This window comes from Leopardus geoffroyi, chromosome A2 (genome assembly GCF_018350155.1).
Source record: "Leopardus geoffroyi isolate Oge1 chromosome A2, O.geoffroyi_Oge1_pat1.0, whole genome shotgun sequence".
In the NCBI taxonomy this organism is placed as follows: domain Eukaryota; kingdom Metazoa; phylum Chordata; class Mammalia; order Carnivora; family Felidae; genus Leopardus; species Leopardus geoffroyi.
In genome coordinates, this window is record NC_059331.1 from 156,374,874 (window position 1) to 156,399,452 (window position 24,579).

General features: G+C 38.4%; 1 protein-coding gene across 4 annotated transcripts in view; it reads left to right on the top strand.

Annotated features, from left to right (window-relative positions):
• Nucleotides 1-24,579, top strand: part of AGK (acylglycerol kinase) — an 81,417-nt gene that overhangs the window by 34,513 nt on the left and 22,325 nt on the right. For all 4 annotated transcript variants that reach the window (XM_045495907.1, XM_045495910.1, XM_045495909.1 and 1 more), the window contains exons 5-9: nt 1,995-2,070; nt 7,069-7,161; nt 8,835-8,867; nt 9,949-10,043; nt 17,900-17,969. In XM_045495907.1, the coding sequence (XP_045351863.1) occupies nt 1,995-2,070; nt 7,069-7,161; nt 8,835-8,867; nt 9,949-10,043; nt 17,900-17,969 (367 nt within the window). The remainder of the gene's footprint in view (nt 1-1,994; nt 2,071-7,068; nt 7,162-8,834; nt 8,868-9,948; nt 10,044-17,899; nt 17,970-24,579) is intronic.

A 24,579-nucleotide genomic window follows, 5' to 3' on the forward strand; every position in this document is an offset into this window, starting at 1 on the left:
CTTTGCTGTTGGGTGAAGCCCCAGAAATGGTGAGCTGGAAAAGGGAGGTCTTCATGTAGCCTTCCCTGCTTGTTCTAAGAAGCATTCAGGGCACTAGACGGGGCAGGGGATATTTGTGCCCTTTGCTTCTGACGCGCTCGTGTAAATCACGAGTTGGAGACACACTCTTTGAGGTTCTCGTGAAAATTTGTCCAACCTTCTCCGTTTCTATTTTAATTCAGAATCAGAAATGTTACGTGTTTCTCTCTGCCCTTTGGTGCTTATTTCTTTTTAAAGAATGTTGAATTTGGTCTGTGCCTCACTGCACATGTGGCCCATGAGCTACCTGTGCGTCTCTTCCTAGTATAAAATGCCTGTGAGAAAGTCAAAGCATGCATAACTGCTTTAAAAAAAAATCTTTTTTTTTTTTTTAACATTTATTTATTTTTGGGAGACAGAGACAGAGCACAAGTGGGGGAGGGGCAGAGAGAGAAGGAGACACAGAACCCAAAGCAGGCTCCAGGCTCCAAGCTGTCAGCACAGAGCCCGACGCGGTGCTTGAACTCACAAACCGTGAGATCATGACCTGAGCCGAAGTCGGACACTTAACCGACTGAGCCACCCAAGCACCCCCCACAAAAAAAAGTCTTTGAAAGAGGACTGAGTAAATGTGGATGTGAAAGTTAGAGGTTCGGCGTTTTGAAAGTTCTAGCTTTTGTTCTTCTTCGATGTGATAGTTGAAAATGTTTGGGCAGAAAACAGGTCAACTGATTGGTATGCTTAACATTTATTCAACTCTGAGACTATGCCATTGGGGACTCTTTGCAAGTTGTGCAACCCTTGATTCTTGGGCTGTGTTTCTGACTCCTCACCTGCACTGGACAAGAGTCACTGTCAGAATGATGTATTTGATGCTTTTAAAACACAGACATTCTTCAAAGGACTCTGTTTCTGTTCTTAGATCACCTCACAATTGTGTCGTTTCCTTTTCCGCAGAATTTACATGTCTACATTTGGGGCAGGTTTATTCATTCATGCATTAGTGCATTCATTCATCAGATACTTATTAAATACCTTCTGAGTGTGCCAGACGTAATCCTAGAGGCCGGGGGATGCAAGGATTATAAGATTTGGTGTCTGTTTTTGGAAGGTTTTCAGTCTTGTCCCACAGACTGTCTTGCCAGATCACTGATCGTCATGCAATAGGAAAATTCCTAAGAGAGGCGTATACAAAGTGATAGGGCAATAAAGAGAAGGATGTGACTATGCCTGGGAGCTTCAGACAAGCTGTTGGTTATCCTAAAGTTACATTAATTTCAAACTTACCCTTTCTTAGCAGAAATTCTGCCTTCATCGAAAAGAATTTTGCTCCTTCTCCTGGGATTTCACTACAGGTTTGAAACTCAAGAAATGGAGATATCTCTAGTATTTGAAACTGTTAAAAATGGTGTATTTCTTCATCAAAAATTGTGTCCACTGAGTTAGAATTAATCAGTATTCTGTGGGGTTCAGTTTATTCCCTCGGGCCGTATGAAAAATGTTAAATACACTCTCCTTCTACCCCTGGAATATAAATCAGTTCCATGAGGACTTACTACATCATACTTAAGTTCTAGTTGTTTTTGTCTGCTTTGTTGTGCTGTGTCCCTAGCCCCTATACCTGTGTCTAGCACATAGTAGGTCCTCAGTAAATACTTGCTGAATGAATCAAATGTTGTTTCCTGAGGGGAGCCATACGCAGTGAACATTCTTCCTCTAGAGGAACTAGACTCCAAACTGTAAGCATCCCAGATGGGTAAGAGCTGATTGCGTTAGAAGGTAAACTCCTGGAGGCCCCAGAGTGGTAGCATCTACGTTTCTATCCATAGAAGCTCATCACTCATTGTTCGACTTCCTGTGCTTGCACAAATAGAGGAAATCTGCTTCTTGTTCTACTCCAGCGAGGATGGCTGGGCTTTTTATTTTCCCTCTTGAGAACTTGTGTTAAAATTTTTGTATTTTTCCTTTGTCTACAGCAAAGCCAGGACTCTATTTGAAAAAAATGCTGCCCCAATTTTACACTTATCTGGCATGGATGTGACTGTCGTTAAGGTAAGAACGCTCCAGAGTGTTGATTTTTTCCGAGCTACGGCTTCTTATAACTTACCTTCTTCTCTTGACTCCATAGCAGAAATCACTTAACACACAAGAAGCTGGGAACAGAGGAATCAATGTTGTGTCTTTGTTCTGATCATTAATAAAAGTGGTTTTATTTTTATTTTTTTCAAAGCATTGCCAGCTTTTCATTTTCAGAGTAAGATTAGATGGAAGCATGAACTTGATTCCTTTCATCTGCAAGATGGGACATGGAATTACTGTCTCTTAGAAGATGAAAGTAGGAATAGCTGTAAGAATTCTTTTCCTGAAAATAAAAAAATTTCCACTTTGAGTAATTAATTACTTGGTAGTGTCACAGACAGGTAAACATTTTCTCTCTGGTGAGGAATTTTAAGTGGTAAAGCTGTAGAATTTGTGACATTTGGCTAAGACAAGGGGACGAAAGTAAGTTAGAAGGATTGTGCTATAGAGAAGATGCTCCAAGACTCCACTCAAAGCCCCAAAACTTTGAAGCGATATGTATATGGTGTGTACTGAGGCGTATGCATTTGGTGAAAATCACTCTTCTCATGTTTGTAAGTCTGTAGTTTATTTTTATTTTTATTAAAAAAAAAAATTTTTTTTTTTCAACGTTTATTTATTTTTGGGATAGAGAGAAAGCATGAACGGGGGAGGGGCAGAGAGAGAGGGAGACACAGAATCGGAAACAGGCTCCAGGCTCTGAACCATCAGCCCAGAGCCCGACGCGGGGCTCGAACTCATGGACCATGAGATCGTGACCTGGCTGAAGTCGGACGCTTAACCGACTGCGCCACCCAGGCGCCCCTGTAGTTTATTTTTAATATTACACACTTTCATGAAATCAGAGATTAAAAGGTAATCGAGTCCAATTTACCATGACGTGTTGACCTATCATGTCCAGCTGGTCGGAGATGTGGTCTTCAGTTGTCCACCTCCAGGGACGGGAGAAGGGGGAAGAGAGCTAACGTTCATCTGAGTGCTTATAATGCACGTTTCAGGCTCCACGTATGAGAGATCCTAGAATTGTTATGTAGGACTGACATTTCTTCCTTGAATGTTTGATTGAACTCAAAACCATCTGGACCTGGAGCTTTCTCTGAAGGGAGATTGTTTTGTATGGTTCTAGAAGTAGTCAGGTTCTATTCTTGACTTAATTTTGGTAAGGCACGATTTTCAAGCAATTTGTTCATTGCATTGAAGTTTTCAAATTAATTGATACCAAGTTGTTTATAATTTCCTCCTTTTGACTTTAAGTTTCTGTAATACTTGTAGTATCTCATTTTAATTCTTCATATTGTTTGTATGTGCCCCCATTTTTTCTCTCATTAGTCTTGTGAGAGATATGTCAATTTAATCCTTGCCCAGAATCAGTTTTTGGCATGTTGATCCTCTCGTTTATGTTTGTTTCATTAATTTCTAGTCTGTGTTTATTGTTTCCTTTATTCTACTTACTTAGGGTTTTTCCCGCTGTTCTGACATTTTAACTTGGATGTTTATTTATGTTTTACCGTTTTTCATTGTATTTATTTCAAGCTATAAGTTTTGCTTTACTTCTTCAACTGCATCTTCTAAGTTATGATATATGATATTTTCATTAACATTCATTAAAAAATATTTTCTAACTTCGATCATCATTTTTGCTTGGCCAGTGAGTTCTTTAGACCCGTTTTTAAATTTCCAAATATAAAGTTTTTCTAGTTATCTTTTTTTCTAGTTAGCATTTTGTTAATGATTTCTTATTTGATTGCATTATGGGTCAGTGAATGTAGTCTATACAATTCCAGCACTTGGAAGTTTATTAAGTCTTGTTTTGTGGCCTAGTGTGTGTTTTGTTTTCATAAATGTTCCCCGTATGCATAAAAGAGTATCAGTCATCGGGTACCACGTTCTGCTTGTGCCCAATGAGTTAAGTCTGTTCGTTGTGTGGTTCTAGTCTTCTGTGTCCTTACTGAGTTTTTTCCTTCTGCTTTAACTATAGAGAGAGGGGTATTAGAACGCTCCCACCGTTAGTGCAGATTTTTCTATTTCTCTATGTAGTTTTGCTCATTTTTGGTTTTTATATTTTGAGATGGTGTCGATAGATTGCTCTCCCGTTTCAAGTCACCTCATTTGTCTTGCACTTTGACCCTGTCGAGAGCAATTCTCTTTAGCCCCAGTACTACCTCTGCCACAGTCTGTCTTCTCTAGTATTATTAGTGACTCTAGCTTGCTTTGGTTGGTTTTTGCTTGGTGTAATATTTTTTTATCCCTTTACTTTCAGCCTTTTTGTATCTTTATATTTTAGATGTACTGCTGGTAAAGGCTTGAAAACAGGGTATTTTAAGGATCCAACTTTTTTTTTTTTTTTTTTTTTTTGGTCTTTTTACTGGACCATTGAATCCATTAACATTTATTATAATTACTGCCGTATTTCTTTCTACACTAGATATCTACTGCTACATAACAAACACCTTGACAACTGCTTCTCTGCTTCTGATTCTGTTGGTCAGTGGTCTGTTCAGAGCTGCCCTTGTGCTGGTCTCACTGGGCTCACCCATGGCCTGGCTGAGGAGGGATGGCCTAAGATAGCCTGACTCATGTATCTGTGGGTCAGTTCTGCTGCTGTCTGGCTCATGTGGTCCCCAGCACACATCTTCACCTGGCAGCTGGGTTCTCTGAAGTAAATTACAGACATGTCATTTTAATCCCTAGATTCTTCAGTATGCACTTAAAAAAAAAATCAGACTACCTTTCTTTGTAACTGCGGTGTCCTTATTATACCCAGCACAAGTAACAGTTCTCTAATATCATGTCAGGCTAGCTAGTGTCTTGATTCACTTTTCTTTATTTAATATCATTAGGCCACTTTTTTTTTTTAATCCTTCCTTTGTTGGTGCATTTGGAATTTTCATCTTCAAGTATGTTATCCTTATAAATGTAATCTTTTAAATAACTGTCTATTAAATCTGTCAAAAATTTTTAGAATTTTGGTGCATTCATGTACATATTCATATTTATTAATTTTTTTGCAAGTATTTATTGACTGTCTACTGTGAGCTAAGTCCTGTTCTAGGTATTGGGGATACAGGCTGAACAAAATAAACTTTCCATGTCTGTCCCCAAAGAGCTTCAAAGTGGGAAAGGGAAGGATCAGATAGGAAACAGATACACAAACATACGGTTTGTCGGATGGTGATGAGTGCCAAGAAGAAATATCAAGTAGAGTAAGAGGACCAGGAGGAATAGGGGTGTCATTTACATATTCAGTAAATTACCTTTTGCCTCTATTGTTGATAGTGTTGTATAGAGAAAGGCTCAAGGGAGAGTCCTAAAGAAATATCACTGGGAATCTACCTACAATTTGATGTCACTTCACTGAGCTGCTCCCTTGGAGCACAGACCTTCAGTTGGTAGCTAACTAACCTACTTAAATTCTAGTGTATGGTTCCCACATTTCTCTATTTTGTCCCCGAGGACCTCATCACATAGCTTGCCAGGTGCCTTGCTAAAGAGCAGATACAATGTCTGTCTAGTTTCCCATATCTACTGATCTAGTAATGTCAAGGAAGATGAGGATAGTCCAAAATGCCTCGTTCTTAGCAAATCCATACTGATTCCTGACGATCCCCTATTTTGGGATACTCACAACCCATCCTCTTAATCAGGATTGACATATATTCTTTTTAAACAAAATTAACTATTTGCAAACGTGTGTTTAACTATAAAGCCAGCCATTTCATTTTTAGAATAAAAGTGGGATAATTCATCATAAGATTAATGGTGTTAGTTCAGGGGCTTCTTTTTTCTTCTGTGTTAACTGTGCTCAGGTACTTTGCCTATTAGTGTGTCTTGTACAGTGTCAATAGGAAGGGCTGTTTCCTATTTTAGTATTGGTTGCATTATGTGTTTTAAAATTTAATGTTTGGTTTTAGAGGTAGTGGCTTAGATGATTCATTGAAGTCTGCATACGTATCTGAGGAAATACTTTCAGTAAAAATGGTGAGGTTTAGGTACTGTGTTGTAACTACTCTGAATCATACCTGTACATCTTTAACGTGTAGTCATAGCAAAACCTAACCTTTCATTTAAGTACAGTACAAGTTATGAACAGTTACCTTGCTAGTTTAGTAGTTTTATACACTGCTTTACAACAGTACTAAGGGGAAGTTATTATTACCCCATCCCCCAACACACATAATCTCACTGATAAGGAAATTAAGCTCCTGAGAGTTTAAGGCCTCTCAGCTAAAAAGTAGCAGGGTTGGTCTTTAATCTGGGTTTCTTGGGCTCCCAAATCTGTGCTCTTTTCATTACATCTGTTACTCTGTATTTGCATATACACATGACTTCCTGCTTTCAGATGAAAGGCACCCGGTAAATAGTGTAATTGAATCTGCACTGGACTGGAAATGAGTCCTTTGACTAGCTAACTGTATAACTGGAGACAGATCACTGGGTTTGAGTTTTTTATATATATATATACACACACACACATATAAATTTATATAATATAAATATATATATATATATATAAATATATATATAAATATATATTTTAACATGTTTTTAAGTGTTTATTTCTGAGAGAGACAGAGTACAACTGGGGGAGGGGCAGAGAGAGGGGGAGACACAGAATCTGAAACAGGCTCCAGGCTCTGTGCTGACATCTGACAGCAGGGCTCGAACTCACGAACCGCGAGATCATGACCTGAGCCGAAGTTTGATGCTGAACCGACTGAGCCACCCAGGCGCCCTGAGTTTTATATTTTAAAGAAGCTTAAAGATGGTTTCTGAGGTCCCTTCCAGCTCTAAACAGTACAAAAGTATATATATAATTGCTCTGATAGCTGCTTAGTTTTTCATGCCTATCAATTATGCAGACTTTGAGGAAAGACTTGTGTAAAACTTTAAAGAAAATATCCCAGATGTTTACATCTTTGATCTTATGGCCCTAGGATGATAAATTTACCAAAGTCTTCTTTTGTATTTCAGACTGATTATGAGGGCCAAGCCAAGAAACTCCTGGAACTGTTGGAAAACACAGATGTGATCATTGTTGCAGGGGGAGATGGGACGCTGCAGGAGGTATGGCTGTTGTTCTGTTTGAAACCATTTTGAAGGTGAGAAAAATGGAAACTAGATGGTTGAGCAATGACATAAAGTGGTTACAACTTAAGGAAATGATTTATTTTTAGTTTATTTTTTTAGGATTGTTACTCTCTGAAACAGGCATAGCATTATGTTTTCCTCATGTGCTTTTATTTCATCGCTTTGTATAAACTTTATACCCAGCATATAGAAGGATTTTTGTTTTATCAAATTGAAGTTGGATAAAAATGAATACAGAGAAGAAATGGTGTTGAGTACAATAAGATTTTTATACATTAGAGACTCTGATGGAGAAGCCCTGTTGGTTAGGGAGTTAGGGAATCAGTCTTAATTATGAAGAATTTTATTCTTCCGAAATAAACTTAAAGATCCCCTTTTGAACAAAATGCATTTACCTGTCCTCACATCATTTCCATCACATGGAATGTTATCTCCTAATAGTACAGTTAGAGGCCGGCGTCTATATATTTAGGTGTATGTATCTGCCTCTCTTTTAAAACTTCATGTCCTTAATGCTTACTTTGGTCCAATGAGGACAGGAAGTATGTTGCCCTAGAAGTGCTCTTCTTTTGGAGGGCAGCAGACTGAAACCTTCATTATGTATTGGAAACCCCTGAAGAGCCAGGTCAGGTGCCCCTCCTCCGGCTCAGTGTTTCCATCCCATGGGCCATAATTCACATTTGTGCCTCATTTCTGATTGCCTTTTGCCTCCATTTGGTGGTTTCCTCAGTGTTGAGGGATCCGGAGCTAATAGCAGACAGAGCAATGTCCTATGTTTGACTTAGCAATTATGTGAGCCTTAGTAAGCTTCTTTTAGAAAGGCTGTGCTAATTGTTTTTATGGCTTTTTAATGAAGTGTGAAGAATACTGGTAGCATGCCAACAAAGAATGAAGTAGACCTCACGACAGCCCCCTTTAATCCTGAAATTCAGCGAGGCAGGAGGTGAAGGGGGAAGATTGGCATCAGCCTTTACTTCACAAAACGTTTTTAAGAAATATACCAAATCACGTATCTGGGATCATCACAGTCATATAAAAATAGGCACTGAATATGCCAAAACGTAAAAAACTGATTAATGATGGTTGTTCTGCATGGTGGGACTTTGAGAAAGAATTTTCTTCTTCGGGTATTTTTCACCACTTTTACAAGACCTGTGCATTATATTTTAAAAATAAAACATGTACAAATTCAAATTAAAAATACCTTTTAAAAGCGGGGCCGCTCTTCCCCTTGTCTTCATTTTCATCAATAAGAAACATTTATTGAGCAGAGACTTTCCCGCGTGTAGCAGAGTTAGTTTTTTCCTGTATGTGCACTTATAGTACAACCTCAGCTCTTCCGTATGATTGATGGGTGCCTCACACTTGTATCCATTTTATAGAACTTAAAACAATTTTGCTAATATGATGTGGAGGTTTTATAATTATTTTGTCTTAGCCTCTATTGGACTATTGATTTTAGGTCAAGAATAAAATCTAATTTAGCTCTGATCCCTTTGCAGAATACTGTGGTTGAAGAGCTAGTACATCTTTTCACATAGTTTCTAGGAAGAAAATAGGAACAAGTTTGTGATCCATGAAAATTGAGTCTAATTCTTGTATGATAAGGGGAATACACGTTGTTTATAATTTTTTTTTAACATTTGTAGGTTATTACTGGAGTTCTTCAAAGAGCAGATGAGGTGAGCTTTAAAGAAAGAGCAATTGCATTTTAACTTCTGCATTTCTGTTCTTTTTCTCTTCTTTTACCTTTTTTTTTTTTTTTTTTTTTTTACCATTTTATATGTTAAGGTGCTTCCTTGGGTTTTAGTAAATACTGCTGCCTGTGTCCTAGAACACTTTTATTATTAATCTGTGGCAGACTTCTCTGCTGTAGTATTCCAGAGTACCCAACAGCTTTTTACTGGAAAAGCTATTGTTTGGAATATAAAATTTTCCCATGGAAACTCTTGTTCACAGAATTCCTTCATAAATGAATGGTGGTATATCCATATACTGGAAGCCATGGAGCAGTAAAAATGAATGAATTAGATCTATAAGTATTTATAGATCTTTCTCTCTATGTATATATGTATACACATATATATTTATGTGTACATATAAAATTTTTTAAATATTGAATGAAAAAGGCAGGTTGCCAAAGTATGTTAGGCATTACTACTAGGTTTTGGAATTCAGAAAACAATACTGTATACTATCGATGAATGCCTAAATATGTTGTAAAGGAATAACAATGTGGCTGGAAAGGAATCCCATCAACGGCAGGGTAATGGTTGCCTCAGAAGGGAGAGAGGGAAACGGATGAAGGACTTCTCCTTGAATGTGCTTATTCTCTTTGCCTTCTTTATACTGGAGATTGTTTATAAAGCCTTGTCATTAGTTACTCTACAAAGGTTAGATATTTTTAGTTGAATTTTATCCACAATTTTTTCAAATAATACTGTGACAACATAATACAATTTCTGTCACAATAGCACATTTATCTAATATCTTTAAGACCCTCATTTTTGTAACCAAATTTCTTTGAACCAATTGCCGTTAATGAGTACCCAAATATTTCTTCCAGATTCAGAGTCCTGTTTTTAAGGGCTTTCTCATTCTAGAAACTGCTCACTTAATGTTACCCGATTGCTGGTATAGGGAAGGGAGAGACAGGGTAGTGGACTTAGGGTCAGTTACTTTGTCATAGTGGACGCGTCTGTGTCTCTGTTCAGCCTGACTTTTTTTGACCATAACCATAAAACTTTTCTTTTTTTCCCCTAGGCTTCCTTCAGTAAAATCCCCATTGGATTTATCCCACTGGGACAGACCAGTAGTTTGAGTCATACTCTCTTTGCCGAAAGTGGAAACAAAGTCCAGTAGGTTGTCAATGTGGGGCGGTAGCATTTGTGGGAGACTGAGCCTGGGAATGGACAGTTCACATGTGGGTGATATGAATTTTTTGGTTTTGTTTCTAGCTTTGATAGCCTGAAACCTCAAATCATTAAGCGCAAGACCTAGATCAAATTTCAACCTTTCTGTTCACTGGGAAGTTTCCTTTTTTGGGTTCTGGGACCCTGGTGATCTGATATCAAGTGCCCAGGTCGGGTGGAGAGATGAATATTGATGTCCTTTTGTCAGTTTTGAAGATTGAATGCCTGACCCAAACTGTCTTTATGCCTCTATGTTGTAAGATTGTCTAGTGAAGACAGGTTTGCATTGATCATTTGTTTGCTTTAAAAATGCATGATCACAAACAGCATGTCCCTTGTGAAAACTGAACTGGTAGCCGCGGCTTCTTTATTCTGATAATAAAAGTAGCTAGAATAGCTAAGTAATAGCGGCATCCTTTGGGAAATGCCTAAAGTGGAAGGCAGTATGGATAAAGCAGCTGGGGAAGCAACATCGAAATGAAATTGCTGTGAATCTGTCTTCAGGAGTCGGGCAGATTGTTGTTGTTGTTGTTGTTCTTTTCTCTCAAAAGCCTTATGTAAACAAAGCTGTAGTCCTTCGAGAAGATGGAAATCTTGAATATGAGTCCTGGCTTTGAACAGTGACAAATAGTATAACTGAGAAAATCCTTTGCAGGCTCTCGTTGTCAGTTGCTTGATCTTTAATGTCAGCTTTGTGACACAGTTAGGGGAGATCAATAAATAAATACTTGTTGAATGTGTTAACTAAAATCTTCTCGTGATATTTCTGGTTATATAAGGTTTTAGAATCATAACAATAATAGTATTCAGGTGATTTACTGTTTGGGTTTTTTTTTTTTCTTTCTGCTTCTGGGATTTTGATTAAATTGGTTTCTGTGGATTTATTTTTGCTGTTACAATTTTAGGAGTTATTTTATATCTTTTTACCAATTCTCTCCTCTCTCTGTGTATATATATCTACACACACACACACACACACACACCCATGTATACACCTACATATATATTATAAAAGTCTTGGTCCGTATGTCAAACACGAGGCATAAACATAGACATATATCAGGCCTTCATCTAACATCTCTTGCTTCAATCCTTAATCTGTGTGGGCTGTCCAGTTCTTCATTAGTCATCCTAAAGCCTGACATGGCATTTCAGTTTGCCAGACTTGTTATTCCCAATTTAGAATTTCTGAGGAGCAGTAGATATAACAAAAAATGAATTATTCAAACATTTTTGTTTATCTGAGATAAATTCTATGTGGTTTGGGCCTTGGCTACTTTAGAGAGTTAGTCTTTCTTTCTGTGTCAATACAGATTATTTGAATTGCTTAGCCAGTGTTCCCAAATATGTCAGTGATCCAGAGGGAGACCATGTTCCTTGGAGAACACCTTGCCTATCCAAAAAGCCAGCTTATGCGCGTCGTAGCTGCCCTCAAGGTCTTAGTTTGTTGAAGGTCTTCAGTTTTTTGGGAGCTGATTTTCCCTGTGGTTAAACTAACGTTGTTGCTGCTTCTGTTTATAATTTAAAGATTTATAAAACTTAATTTATAAGCATGCCCAAGGGCTCTTAGGTAATTAAGTAAATTTGCCCTGGGTTTGGAATTTTGTAGACCTCTCAACATGGCAGATGCCTAAGGCCATTTAAGAGAACAAGGCTTTGTTTTTTGCACTGCTCTCAAGATGTGTTGTACCACAATTACTACAGGAGAAAAAAGAGTCTTGCCTCTGGAATGTTGCAGGTAAATAATCCTAAAAAATAGCTGTTCCATGCTACAGTGCTGCTTTATTTAGAACTTTCCATTACTGCCAGAGAATGATAAATTTGGAGTTGTGTCTCAGCTGTTCTCTGCCACATAATTTTTGGGGAAAAAAATAACATTAAAAGGCTTTTTCATGGGGCACCTGGGTGGTCAGTTGGTTAAATATCTGACTTAAAATTTTTTTTTTTTTAACATTTATTTATTTTTGAGACAGAGAGAGACAGAGCATGAACAGGGGAGGGGCAGAGAGAGAGGGAGACACAGAATCTGAAGCAGGCTCCAGGCTCTGAGCTGTCAGCACAGAGCCCAACACGGGGCTCAAACTCACAGACCGTGAGATCATGACCTGAACCGAAGTCGGACGCTTAACCGACCGAGCCGCCCAGGCGCCCCAGATATCTGACTTTTGATCTCAGCTCAAGTCTTGATCTCATGGTCATGTGTTCAAGCCCTGCACTGGGCTCTGCTGGGTGTGGAGCCTACTTTAAAAAAAAAAAAAAAAAAAAAAAAAAAAGATTTTTTTCAGCCACAACATTGTATTTTAAGGTCAGTCTCTCAAAAGCTCTTCCTAAACCCCTCAATGTGCTAGGTGTTACTCAGCGCAAGTCCAGAGCTTTTGGATCCTTTCTAAGAGCTTCCTTCAGAATTAATATATTTATAGGATCTAAACCTGTGATCATGCTGCTTGCTTTCTCCTAAATTGAACCTCATTTTCTAAACTGCTGCCTACTTCCTGGCTAGCATCTGTACTGGAGGGGGAGAAATGGGGTAAAGACGTGTCGATAGAGAAATACGGAAAAGTAAAGTAGGCCATCTTTTCACTTTGATTTTGCTTACTGGGGAACCCAGAATGTACTCTAAGTGAGTTCATGTGTATATTTTGGGGAAAGTGTCTTAAACTGTGTGTAACTTTGCTAGAAGCGCCGATTGAAGTGGATGTGATTCCTGACTTAGCTGTTTACATTTAAAAAAAATTTTTTTTTTTAACGTTTTTATTTATTTTTGAGACAGAGAGAGACAGAGCATGAACGGGGGAGGGTCAGAAAGAGAGACACAGAATCTGAAACAGGCTCCAGGCTCTGAGCTGTCAGCACGGAGCCTGACGCGGGGCTCAAACTCACGGACCGTGAGATCATGACCTGAGCCGAAGTCGGCCGCCTAACCGACTGAGCCACCCAGGCGTCCCAAGCTGTTTACATTTTAAGTCTGATCACACTGATGAGGAGGCCTATAAGTCATGGGCTTGCCCTTTGGGAACCATAGGTACTCCTTTGGTACGTCCACAGTAATCTCAGAAGGTGAGAGAGTGCACCCTTGGAGTTAGACCTAGTTGAACCTTGTTTTGCCACCAGCTTGCTCTGTCATCTTGAGAATATGATTAAATCTCCCTCTTGAGTCAGTTTCTTTACCTGCATTTATCAGATGCCCAACAATAGTACCTCAGAAGATTAACAAGTTAAAATAAGGACTAGTTAGGTAAACAAGCAATTATGCTTGGTAAACCATGGGATAAGACTTTATGCATATTTATTGATGATTTAGGATGGAAAATAGTAAATAAGAAATAGGATGACTGTACAATTGATGAGTTTAGATTCTATAATTAAAACAACATAAATCAAAAAAGACAACCCTCTATTCTCTTGCTGTTTCACCTAAGGAAAAACATTTATTGTTATTAGAGAAAATTTTTTAATGTTTATATATTTTTGAGAGAGAGAAACAGAGTGAACGCTGGGGAGAGGCAGGGAAAGAGGGAGACACAGAATGTGAAGCAGCCTCCAGGCTCTGAGCTGTCATCACAGAGCCCGACACGCGGCCTGAACTCTCAAACTGCGAAATCATGACCTGAGCCGAAGTGGGCCACTTAACTGACTGAGCCAGGCACCCCAGGAAAAGCATTTATTTTTAAAGGAAAGAACATTTTACTATGGAAAGGTTTTTTTTCCTACCAGTGGGGTACAGAGCAGAACGGATTAGGAGGAGCCATGTTAGGAGAGAAACAACACTTTTTTGAACAGAGATAATAGTAATTTCTAAATGTCTCCTTTTTTATAGTTGTACTTAAAGGCCAGACACAGTAAATCTTTTACTTTATTAGTAATTACTGTGTTTTCCTAAAATATAACAATAAAGGTAATAGAATACTAACATTGCTGAGCCTTTACAAAAAAACATGAAACACTTAGGGATAAATCCAACAAAATATGTGTAAGATGTATATGCTGAAAACTACAAAACCTTGAAGAGAGAAATCAAGAAAACATAAATAAATGGAGAGACCTGTGTTCATGGACTTCAAGACTAATATTTTGATGTTTGTTTTCCAAATTGATCTCTTTTTAAGATTTTTAATAAAAATGGACTTGTAGATCCTAAAATTTATATGGAAAAATAAAGGAACTAGAATACCCAGAATCACTTTGAAAAAGAATAACTAAGTTTGAGGACTTACCCTATCTGATTCTAAGACTAACTCTCTGACAGTCCAAGACTAACTCTTTCAACAGTTGGTGCTGAAACAGTGAGCTAACCACATACAAGAAAACGAACCATAACACATACTTCATAGTACATATAAAAATTAACATGAAATCGATCATAGGCTTATATGTAAAGCCTAAAACTGTAACATTTCTAGAGGAAAATCTTTGTGATCTTGGTTAGGCAATGATTTCTTAGGACACAAAAAGCAGAAACCTTTAAAAAAAAAAAAGATAAATTGGGCTTCAGTAAAATTTAAAACATCTGTCCTTTGAAAATAATTGTTAAGAAAATGAAAAATCAAGCCACAGATTGGGAAAAAAATTTTGTAAGATACATATCTGGTAAAGGACCAGTATCCAGAGTATACAAATAACTCTCACAATTCAGTAATAAGAAAACAAACTCCCTTGTAGAAAGAAGGGCAAACCATTTGAACAGACACTTCACCAAAGACATAGATGGCATTTGTCATTAGAGAAGTGCAAGTTAAATCCACTTTGAGACGCGTCTATTAGAATGGCTTAAATAAGCCAAACAGAAACCTGACATCATCAAATGCTAACATATACATGAGGCAACTGAAACTCTCATATTTCTGATGGAAATGCCAAGTGGTATAGCTACTATGGAAAACAGTCTAGCAGTTGCTTATAAAATTAAACCTGTGAGCCATAATTATAGGTGCTTACCCAAAAGAAATGAAGACATCTGTCAATACAAAAACCTATAGAGGAATGTTTATGGTAGCTTCATTGGTAACTGCCAAAAACTGGGAACGGTGCCAGCGTCCATCAATCGGTGAATGGATAAACTGTGTACTTCCATACAATGGAATGCAACTCTGCAATAAAAGGAAATAGTCTTTAAATTCATCCAACAGCATGAGCCTCATACTTGTGCTAGGAGTTTTAAAAAGCTAGTGAAAAGGCTTCACACTTCTTATTTCAATTTGTAGGACATTCTGGAAAACAGAAAGCAGCCAGTAGTTGCCAGAAGCAGATGGTGGGGTGAGTGGGTTGGCCACAAAGGGCCATGAAGGAACTTTCTGAGATGCTGTAAATGTTCTGTATCTTGGTCATGGTGATGATTACGTGACTGAAGGCATTTGTCAAAATTTGTAGAACCGTATAACTAAAAGCATGAAATTTGCTGTGTATAAATTATATCTCAGTAAATCTAACTTCAAAAAAGAAGTTAAAATATTAAACTAATTCTTTTAAGCTTAGATAATTCTACTTGTGTGAATAAGTGCTTGGGTGGAAGTGTTAGTCGCTTCTCAGTTTGGTTGACATTGACCTGGACCTTCCTTGGCTCCTCTTTCTCATTGTTCTTTGTGATTATCTATTGACCCTTGTACCCCACCCTTGCAGGTCATTCATTTGGGACAATTTGAGTATCAGGCTAATAACTGTAATGTATTGAAACATATCAAATATATTGAAAGCTATGCATTCATAATGATACTAGGAAATAAAAATGAAAAAGTTACTGGTCCTTTTTAGAGGATACTAAGGATATCAACTTATTTTGAAAATTGGTGAAGTTAACAAAAAAAAAAGCATTTATCGATTTTTTTCTCATATGACCTCAATTTTATGGTACCAAATTTTGGATGAAGGAAAGTTTCTCTTTGTGGACCAGATAATAAATAAGAAGGAATAATAGAATTAAAAGGTCACCATTTTGCAACTCTCTGTTAACTAGTAAATCTAGCCATTGATTGTCAATGGTTGCTACTATCACACAAAAAAGAGGCAAACAGGTTTCATGTACTTACTGATAGAAGTACACACCACTACCTCTGGAGTATTTTTGCCAAAAACTCCACGCTCAATCAGATTTTTAGGAAATGCAGGGAATTGGGACACGTGTTAATATCATGGGAATGCAATCAGTAAAATCCAGATCCTCAGCAACACAGTAAGACAACCCATTTCTTTAATGAGTAGGGAAAAGGAGAGAGACTCCGTAGATTTGAAAAGACTTGACATATAAGCCAATTGCAATGTATAGATCTTATCTATTAGGCCCAGATTTGAACAAAGAAGCTGAAAAGAATATGAGTTAGTTGGGGAAATTTCGACATTGACTAAATGTATGTTGATATAAAGGAATTATTTAAGTGTTTTAGATATAATAGCAATTTATGTTTTTTTTAAAGAACCTTTTTATCTTTTAGAGATACATAAAGAAATATCTGTGGATAAAGTGTTAAGATATCTGGGATTTGCTCTGATACAGATGGGGAGAAGTGGGTGGGAGGTGTATAAGGAAATAAGATCGGCTGTGCATTGATAATTGTTGAGGCTGGATGAGGAATACACAGGAATCGTGATACTATTCTCTGTACTTTTTTTATATGCTTGGAATTTTGTAGAATAAAATCATCCATCTAATATTGATTGCCTAGTATGTACCATGCACTAGGCTAGGTGTTAGGTTTTATATTGGTCAATAAGGGATGTAAATTATCACTAACCTTGTGGAACTTTTAGTCTCCAGGTAGAGGCAGATGATAAAGATGTAAATAAAAAATATGTATTATAAATTGTGATCTGCTGTGAAGGAAAATGAACACAGTTCAGTGATAGAGAATTATAGGGAAGGGCCTAGAGGCTGCTTAGGGGAAGTGGTGACATCTCAGCCAAGATCTGAAGGGTGAGACTAGTGAGCCATGCAAAGGGACAGCGGGTAGGTGACAGGAGGGGTGGACAGGCCGGGCTAGGAAAGTATTCAGTGTGGGTTTGCTTGTTCTTTCTGCTGCAAGAGAAAATATCTTATTGTCTGGCCACTTGTTGATTTAATATTTCTTTTGCTGACTGTCTTTTGTATCCTAATGTGTGTCTGACCTGGGATCTAATTAGAGTATGAACCTAGAACTACTTTCAAGCCTGGCATAGTTTCACATGCCCTGAACGGTTGCTGATAGTACAAGCTTTTTTTTACCTATAGACTTTTCAACTGACAATCAGAATGTAGATAGGGACAGTCTCGTGTCCTTGAACAAAAGAATCAGCAATTAAAATTACATCCTTGTAATCCTGGAAAGTCAGAGGAATAGGTCTTGGGTTCTGGATTATATTTTGCTTAGATAACTCAAACCTGTCCTTTAGTTACCCTTTGGGTTAATAGAGTAAAAAGAAATAATGTTTTTTCAAGTGCTTGGGTTTCTTAGAATGAGTGAAAGATGCTGTTAATATTAACTATCCTATTTTCCAGTGATAGGAGTCAGACACATAGTAGAGAGTCAAACGTGAAATAAACAAATGACTGGCACTTTGTATAAACTTCTCTTGGCCAAAGCCTTCTCTTTTGAGTCTGTATCAGAGCCTTTCACTATGTTTGTATCAGTAATTCTTTTATATTCACTTGTTCTGCTATCTTGGAGTATTTTGAAGGAATTTGTCTTTTCCCCGAACCTGTTAGTATTCTGGACAGGAGAGAGTGAGTGAGTGTGTGTGTGTGTGTGTGTGTGTGTGTGTGTGTGTGTGTGTGAGTGATGGGGGAAGTGCTGCTTGTTTTCCGCACGTGATCGTTTCCTCCCTTTGTCTTTTAGACATATTACAGATGCTACACTTGCCATTGTGAAAGGAGAGACCATTCCACTCGATGTCTTGCAGATCAAGGTAAAGTCTGTTTTTCCCAGAGTTTGAAAATTTAACAAAGTAGTGCACACATACATTTTAAAGAAATGAGCTGTAGCAGTTCAAATGAGGTTACAATGAAAACAGTATTGTTTCCGTCCCAGGCATAACTCCCACAGAAAAATAACTTTACCTGTTTATTCTAGTTATCACTAGTTAACATGCTTATGATACTCCTTTTTAAAATTGTGGTAAAAAACCCACAAAAGAAAAGTTACCATCATAACCTTTTTTACGTGTACACTTGATCATTAGTGTTCAGTATATAACATTGCCTTTGACTTACCGGTGTCAGACTTTCTCTCTTGACCTCTCCGTACCCTGTAAGAATTCCTCTATATCTCCTCTCAATATAGTTGTTACTATTTGTACTTCTTCCACTGATTACCTTTGGACCATATAATTTCTCTATCTCATGTGGTTGTTTGGAATATTAGAAGAGCTAATCATACAAAGCATTGAGGACAGTGACTGGTTTCATCTGAACCTGTTTGCATGGTGGCCATCCCTCAGGCTTTGCTAAAGGTGAAACCTTTCTCATGTCACATCTGTCCTTTTGAATTCAGGTTAATTTGATGTGTTGCAGCCTTTTCTCTCTCTCTGATGAGCTCAAGAAAAATGATAGTTTGTAAATTATCTGGCTTTTATTTTTTAGGGTGGAAACAATGTTCCACCCTAATGTTCAGTGGGAGCAGGACTTCCCATTTTTCTGTTGGGTTGTCTAACATTTTATCGATTTGTAGATGAACTTGTGAATTGTTTAAAAAAAAACAAACAAACTTCTGCTGGCTTTGCACACTCAAAGGGCTTAGAAGCAGTGACACTAAACAACAAAGAATGTCCCTGGCCTTCAGATTTTGGTCTCTAGATAGTGTTCCATAATAAACATGACCAGGGCTCTGTGAAAAGATGGCTTCCAGAGGCAAGGCAAGAACAAAGCCAAGAGTTACTCAGACACTGATGGAGACAACAGGAAAAGATGTAGGAGGCTAGTCTGATGGTATCCTCCTGGCCAGTTTTGGGATAGTTTGAACATCAAAAAGAATAATAACGCTGATGGATTATAATGCAGTAAGTAAAAATGAAGAATCTATAAGCCTATAGTTTAATATTAGAGAATTTCCAGCTTGTAAACGTGGAAGACATGATAGTTATTATTTTGCAGTCACTAATGAAATAATTGATTCAGGAAGAGATCATTAGTGGATGCTCAAACCGCTGGATAAAAGGGTTGTTGGGGAACATACATCAACAGTCTTAAAGCATCACAGCCTACTTAATGATTACAGAGGGAAAAGTGTACCTTTATAGTAGAGAAATCTAGCATATACCACCTAGTGATCAAACTTAGCATCATCAGTTATGGGACAGATGGGCATTATCTGCCTTCTGATGTGATCTATCAAGAAGGATAAATCATCATGTATATAGTTTCTTGCTCAACATGTTAAATTATCTGAATCTAACTGAAAATAATAATGAGAAAAAAGTCCATCAAACTCAAATCGTGGGACCTTCTAAAAACAACAGTTGGTCTGGCCTCTTCAAAAATTTCAGTGTCATGAAATCCAAAAGAAGATGGTCTATTCAGGATTACAGAAGCTAAAGTAATAGAATTAAATCTGGCACAAAATCCTGAATTAGAAGAATGAAAAACTAGACTATGAAAGATACTATTGGAACGATCAGAGCTATTTAATAGGGACTGTATATTAGATATTCTATGTCAATTTAGATTTCTTGAGGGTGACAGCATTATGTTTATGTCTGTCCTTGTTATTAGGAGACGTGCTGAAATTTGAGGGGTGAGGGTCATGAAGTCTTCGGTGTATTTGAAAATGATTTAACAAAACTACAAAACACATAGACAGATAAAGCTAATAGGGGACAATGTTTCGCCTGGTGAATGTAGGTGAAAGACGTAAATGGTGTTCATTGTACATTAAAGGATTTCTTGGTACATTAAAGGTTTCCAAAAGAAAAATTTTGGAGGGAAGAAGACCCAGTAGCCGTTCCCGATTCCTGTTTGGAATCCTCTCTTTAAGAAGGATTTAAGGGGCGCCTGGGTGGCGCAGTCGGTTAAGCGTCCGACTTCAGCCAGGTCACAATCTCGCAGTCCGTGAGTTCGAGCCCCGCGTCAGGCTCTGGGCTGATGGCTCAGAGCCTGGAGCCTGTTTCCGATTCTGTGTCTCCCTCTCTCTCTGACCCTCCCCCGTTCATGCTCTGTCTCTCTCTGCCTCAAAAATAAATAAACGTTAAAAAAAAAAAAAAATTTTAATAAAAAAAAAAAAAAAAAAAAAAAAGAAGGATTTAATTCCCAGGCACCTGGGTGGTTCAGTCGGCTAAGCATCTGACTTAGGCTCAGGTCATGATCTCACAATTAGTGGGTTCGAGCTCCACGTTGGGCTCTGTGCTGTCCATGCAGAGCCCAGTTCAGATCTTCTGTCGCCCTCTCTCTCTCTCTGCCCCTCTCCAACACTTGCACTGTCTGAAAAATAAACATTTAAAAAGAAAAGAATTTAATTCCTGAAACGAAGGATATTCTCACTGGGCAGTAGTTAAGTAACCATTCCTTCTTCATCAGATCTTCTCCCCTCTTTCCCCACAACAAAAGGACAGATTCCCGAGAAGGCTAAGCCATAAAGCCGAACAATTGTATGAACAGTGAGCCCTGTGTCCTTTACTGAGATTTGGTCTTAAAATGCACTGGCTACATTCCGGTTGTCCTTCAGAGGCTCTGAACATTTTATATTCATTCAAGTTTCCTGATATCTCTGAAAGAATGTTCCACACTATGTCACAATTCCAAACTTGAGTCCTAAAATATTGGTGTTAATTATATAGCATTGGTCATATGCATATTTATGACTGGTGAACCCATGTACTTGCAGCCTGTTTTCCTTTCCTTTTCCTTTGTTCTTCTGCACTGATGTCTGGACTCCCCACCATGATGTCATTGATCGTGATAAAAGTGACTTAAGTTGTATTTTATTCTTTAGCGATAATAAATCTAAGTCATTCGCAACAAAATGCAAGAGCTGGGTGAAAGTCTAGCCTAGGAATGCACCACAGATTGGCATCTATGAAGATATTATCTTAAAATGTTGTTATTACTGAAGGAGGGGAGTCGGGCTGTATCTTATAATAACTAGGTAATTAACTGCTGCTTATAAATGTGTGAGGAGTAATACATTCCAGAGTAATCAGGATTTAATTGGAAATTGTTGACTGTACTTGTATTTAAAAGTCTTCTCTCTGATTTTTTTCTTTTCTCCCAAATGTACTGATTTTGTGAATTGATGAAACCAGCATCAAATTTGCCACAGGCTCCGTGTATTGATGACACAGCCCAGGAAGCAGAAAACTTTGAAAATTAATTCCTAGAAAACATAGTACAGCAGCCTCCTCTGTGGCTTCTGAGGCACTCAGCTAGAGCTGAATTTGTCTTCTCTTTCTTCCTTATTCCTAGAAATTGCTTTCAGAATATGGGGGCAGCATGATAGGTAAAGCCGGATACTGGATTCCTCTTCTTTAAAAAAAACAAACCCAAACCCAATTAAACCTGTATAACTGAAAAGTCCCCAAAAATAGTCCTTGGAAGCTATAATAATGCTTTATATTTAGCTTTTTATAGTTTCTACTGAATGCTCACATCTCAGTTGGATCTCCAGCTTAAGAAGACAAGATGTGTATTATCTTCGTTTGACAGTGAAAACAAAAAGTCAGCTGGTCATCTGACTAGTCACGCTGAAGACAGAAGTAGAGTCTAGATTTTCTGTTTTATAGTCCATTGCTTTTCAACTTGACTGCTTTGTCTAGGTGGTATCACTCTTGGCACGATCCTGTGATTTCCAAATGGCATTTTCCCATATAGACATCTACAAAGCCTGGTACTTGACTTCAAAGGCTTTAAAGACTTACAGAAGTCTTTCTAGTTCTTTCTTTTTGCTACTTCAGTTGGCTCATAGAATCTGCCAACCCAGAACCCAAAGAGGAGGATAGGGTTGCTGGTTGAAGTTAGAATCTGCCCCTTTCCCCTGTCATTCCTGGTTTCCTTTTTTTTTTTTTTTTTTTAACCCTGACTGATCATTCTCTCAAGATGACGCTTAGGGCTGCTTCAGAACTTCAGAATTCCTATTTTCTTTCTCTTCATCTAGAGTTCCTAAAATTCCTAGATTAGGTACCTATCTAGTTGACCAGAATTGTTTTCTTTTCACTGTTCCTTAAGCTTTTATTCCAGCCAGCTTTCTCAGTTATTTTTCTTTAGCAAACCAGTAGGCCCTTTTCCCTTTGCAGAAGGTCTGTGACTTGGGACAACATATGTCCTTTGCTGTTAAGACCTGGTTGTGTGCCTGTTTTTATCTGTTTTTGTTTACTGACCCTTCCATCTCATCCTCAATTACCCAGACCTTCATCGGGTTAACATTCCAGTGGTAGTTTGTCTGTTGGCTTCTCCTCTGTCCACCTACCCTTATTTTTCTTGTGTACCCCAACAAGGACGAGTCCCTTCATTACCGACCCTCTGTCCTCTCCTGAATCCTGAGGGCCCTATGACCATCTGGCTGTTAGCTGGGCTTTTCTAGATCTTTCCACACTCATTTCCTAGTGTCCAGAGTCATTCCTACCCCTTGCTAGGACATAGCACCCCAAATCAGTAGCACCTTGAAGTTACAAGGCTTTTTAGTTAATCTTCCCAGAATATTCCTAAAATCTTCCTCAATGAAGATAGAGAAAACATTTTTAGAGCACCAGTTGGGAAGTCTTCAATACTAAAACCAGTACATCGTGTTAGACTATGTGCTTTTGATCAGCCTTTCCCCAGGAGTATTAGTTACACAAAGCGCCTCCCAGGGAAGGGTTGCACAGTTAACAATTCAGGAAAACTATTCGTATTTCTCCTTCTGGAAGTTTATAATATACATTAACGTATTAAAGACCCCAAGAAGAATTGTTGTAGTGAACATAACTTGTTTCAAACCAACGAATGTTGGTATTTCTCAACTCCTTTCATCATGGAATCTTCTACAGTTATCATTATTATTAGTTGCGACGCTTACAAACCCCTTATGGAACAGTTGAGGGAAATAGTCCACTGCAGACTCACACAGTGTTGCTTCTCTTCCTCAGGTTAGACCTTTCTTCTCCCTTTTCTTTCTCTCCGTGCTTCTCTCTAACCTCCCTCAATCTGGACACCTTATTCTTTAAAATTTGTTTTGTTTTAAAATTTATGTTGTGTTTCCCTGACCATGTGTGTCCTTTGATCCCCTCACACACCACGTCCATCGCACCTGCCATGCTTTCATAGCACTCGATGCGTTTCTTGGTGGTGGGAACCTCCCGCGTTGGATTGTTGTTGTCTGTGTCTGTCTACCCTCATTGTACCTTGAGCTCTTTGAGGGCAGGTTTTTTTTTTTTTTTTTTTTTTTAATATAATTTATTGTCAAGTTGGCTAACATACAGTGTATACAGTGCGCTCTTGGTTTTGGGGTTATATTCCCATGGTTCATTGCTTACAGTCAACACCTAGTGCTCATCCCAGCAAGTGCCCTCCTCAATGGAGAGCAGGTATTTTTATTACTACTCCCTAATGTATCATATTGTCAATGATAATTCCATGGGGGAAAAAAAAAAGATGAGCTTTCCATCATCAGGATGGCTCAAAGTCCTGCTGTTTTCCACAATACCCACTTGGCACCTAGGGGACTAACATACCCCTCCTGTGCCAGGGGCCAAGGTGCCTCACCATGACCTCTGTGCTCCACCATCTCTGTCTAGTTCCCTTTTCCTTGCTTAACTGGTGCAGAGGGCAGAAAAGCAAATCTGCTGGAACAGACACACAAGCAAGGAATGGGAGGCCAGTATCTTTATCTACAAGCTGCCCCTATGAGTGTGTGATTTTCCTGGAAATCCCTCACTGGGTTTCGGTATCGTGGGATTGAGAGGGAAGTACGTCCTCCCCGAGGAGAACACTTGATATACTTGACCTAGACCAGCAATTTATGGTGTCCGGGATTCTCCTCCAGCTCCTAATCTTTGCTGGTACTGATGGCCTGGTGGAAATCGAGCTGGCTCTGCCCCCATTTAGCAAGTTCTATGGAGTTATGTCTAGCGTGTGGCTGCTCTGTTTAGAATGTGGGCACACTCTTGGGCTTTAGCTCTAATTCTGAGCTGTGGGAAAAGTCCCTTTTAGGATCTGGATCTTGTATATATTATATAGATAGATATAGATAGATCCTGATCTATCTATATCTATATATTTATATATTTTTATATCCTAAGGAAGGTCCATTATAAAGTGTAAACTCTTAAAGACAATGACTCTATTGTGTATGTTTTCTATATAATGCTTAACTGGCAGATTAATTAGTAACTCACTGATGGTAATTGCAGTATTTTGCCATAAAGCATTGGGCTAAATCTGAATCACTTTCTTTTTTCTTAATTTGTTTTTGAGAGACAGAGACAGAGCATGAGTGGGGGAGGGACAGAGACAGGGGGAGACACAGAATCCAAAGCAGGCTCCAGGCTCTGAGCTGTCCGCACAGAGCCCAACGTGGGGCTCGAACCCACGCGAACTGTGAGATCATGACCT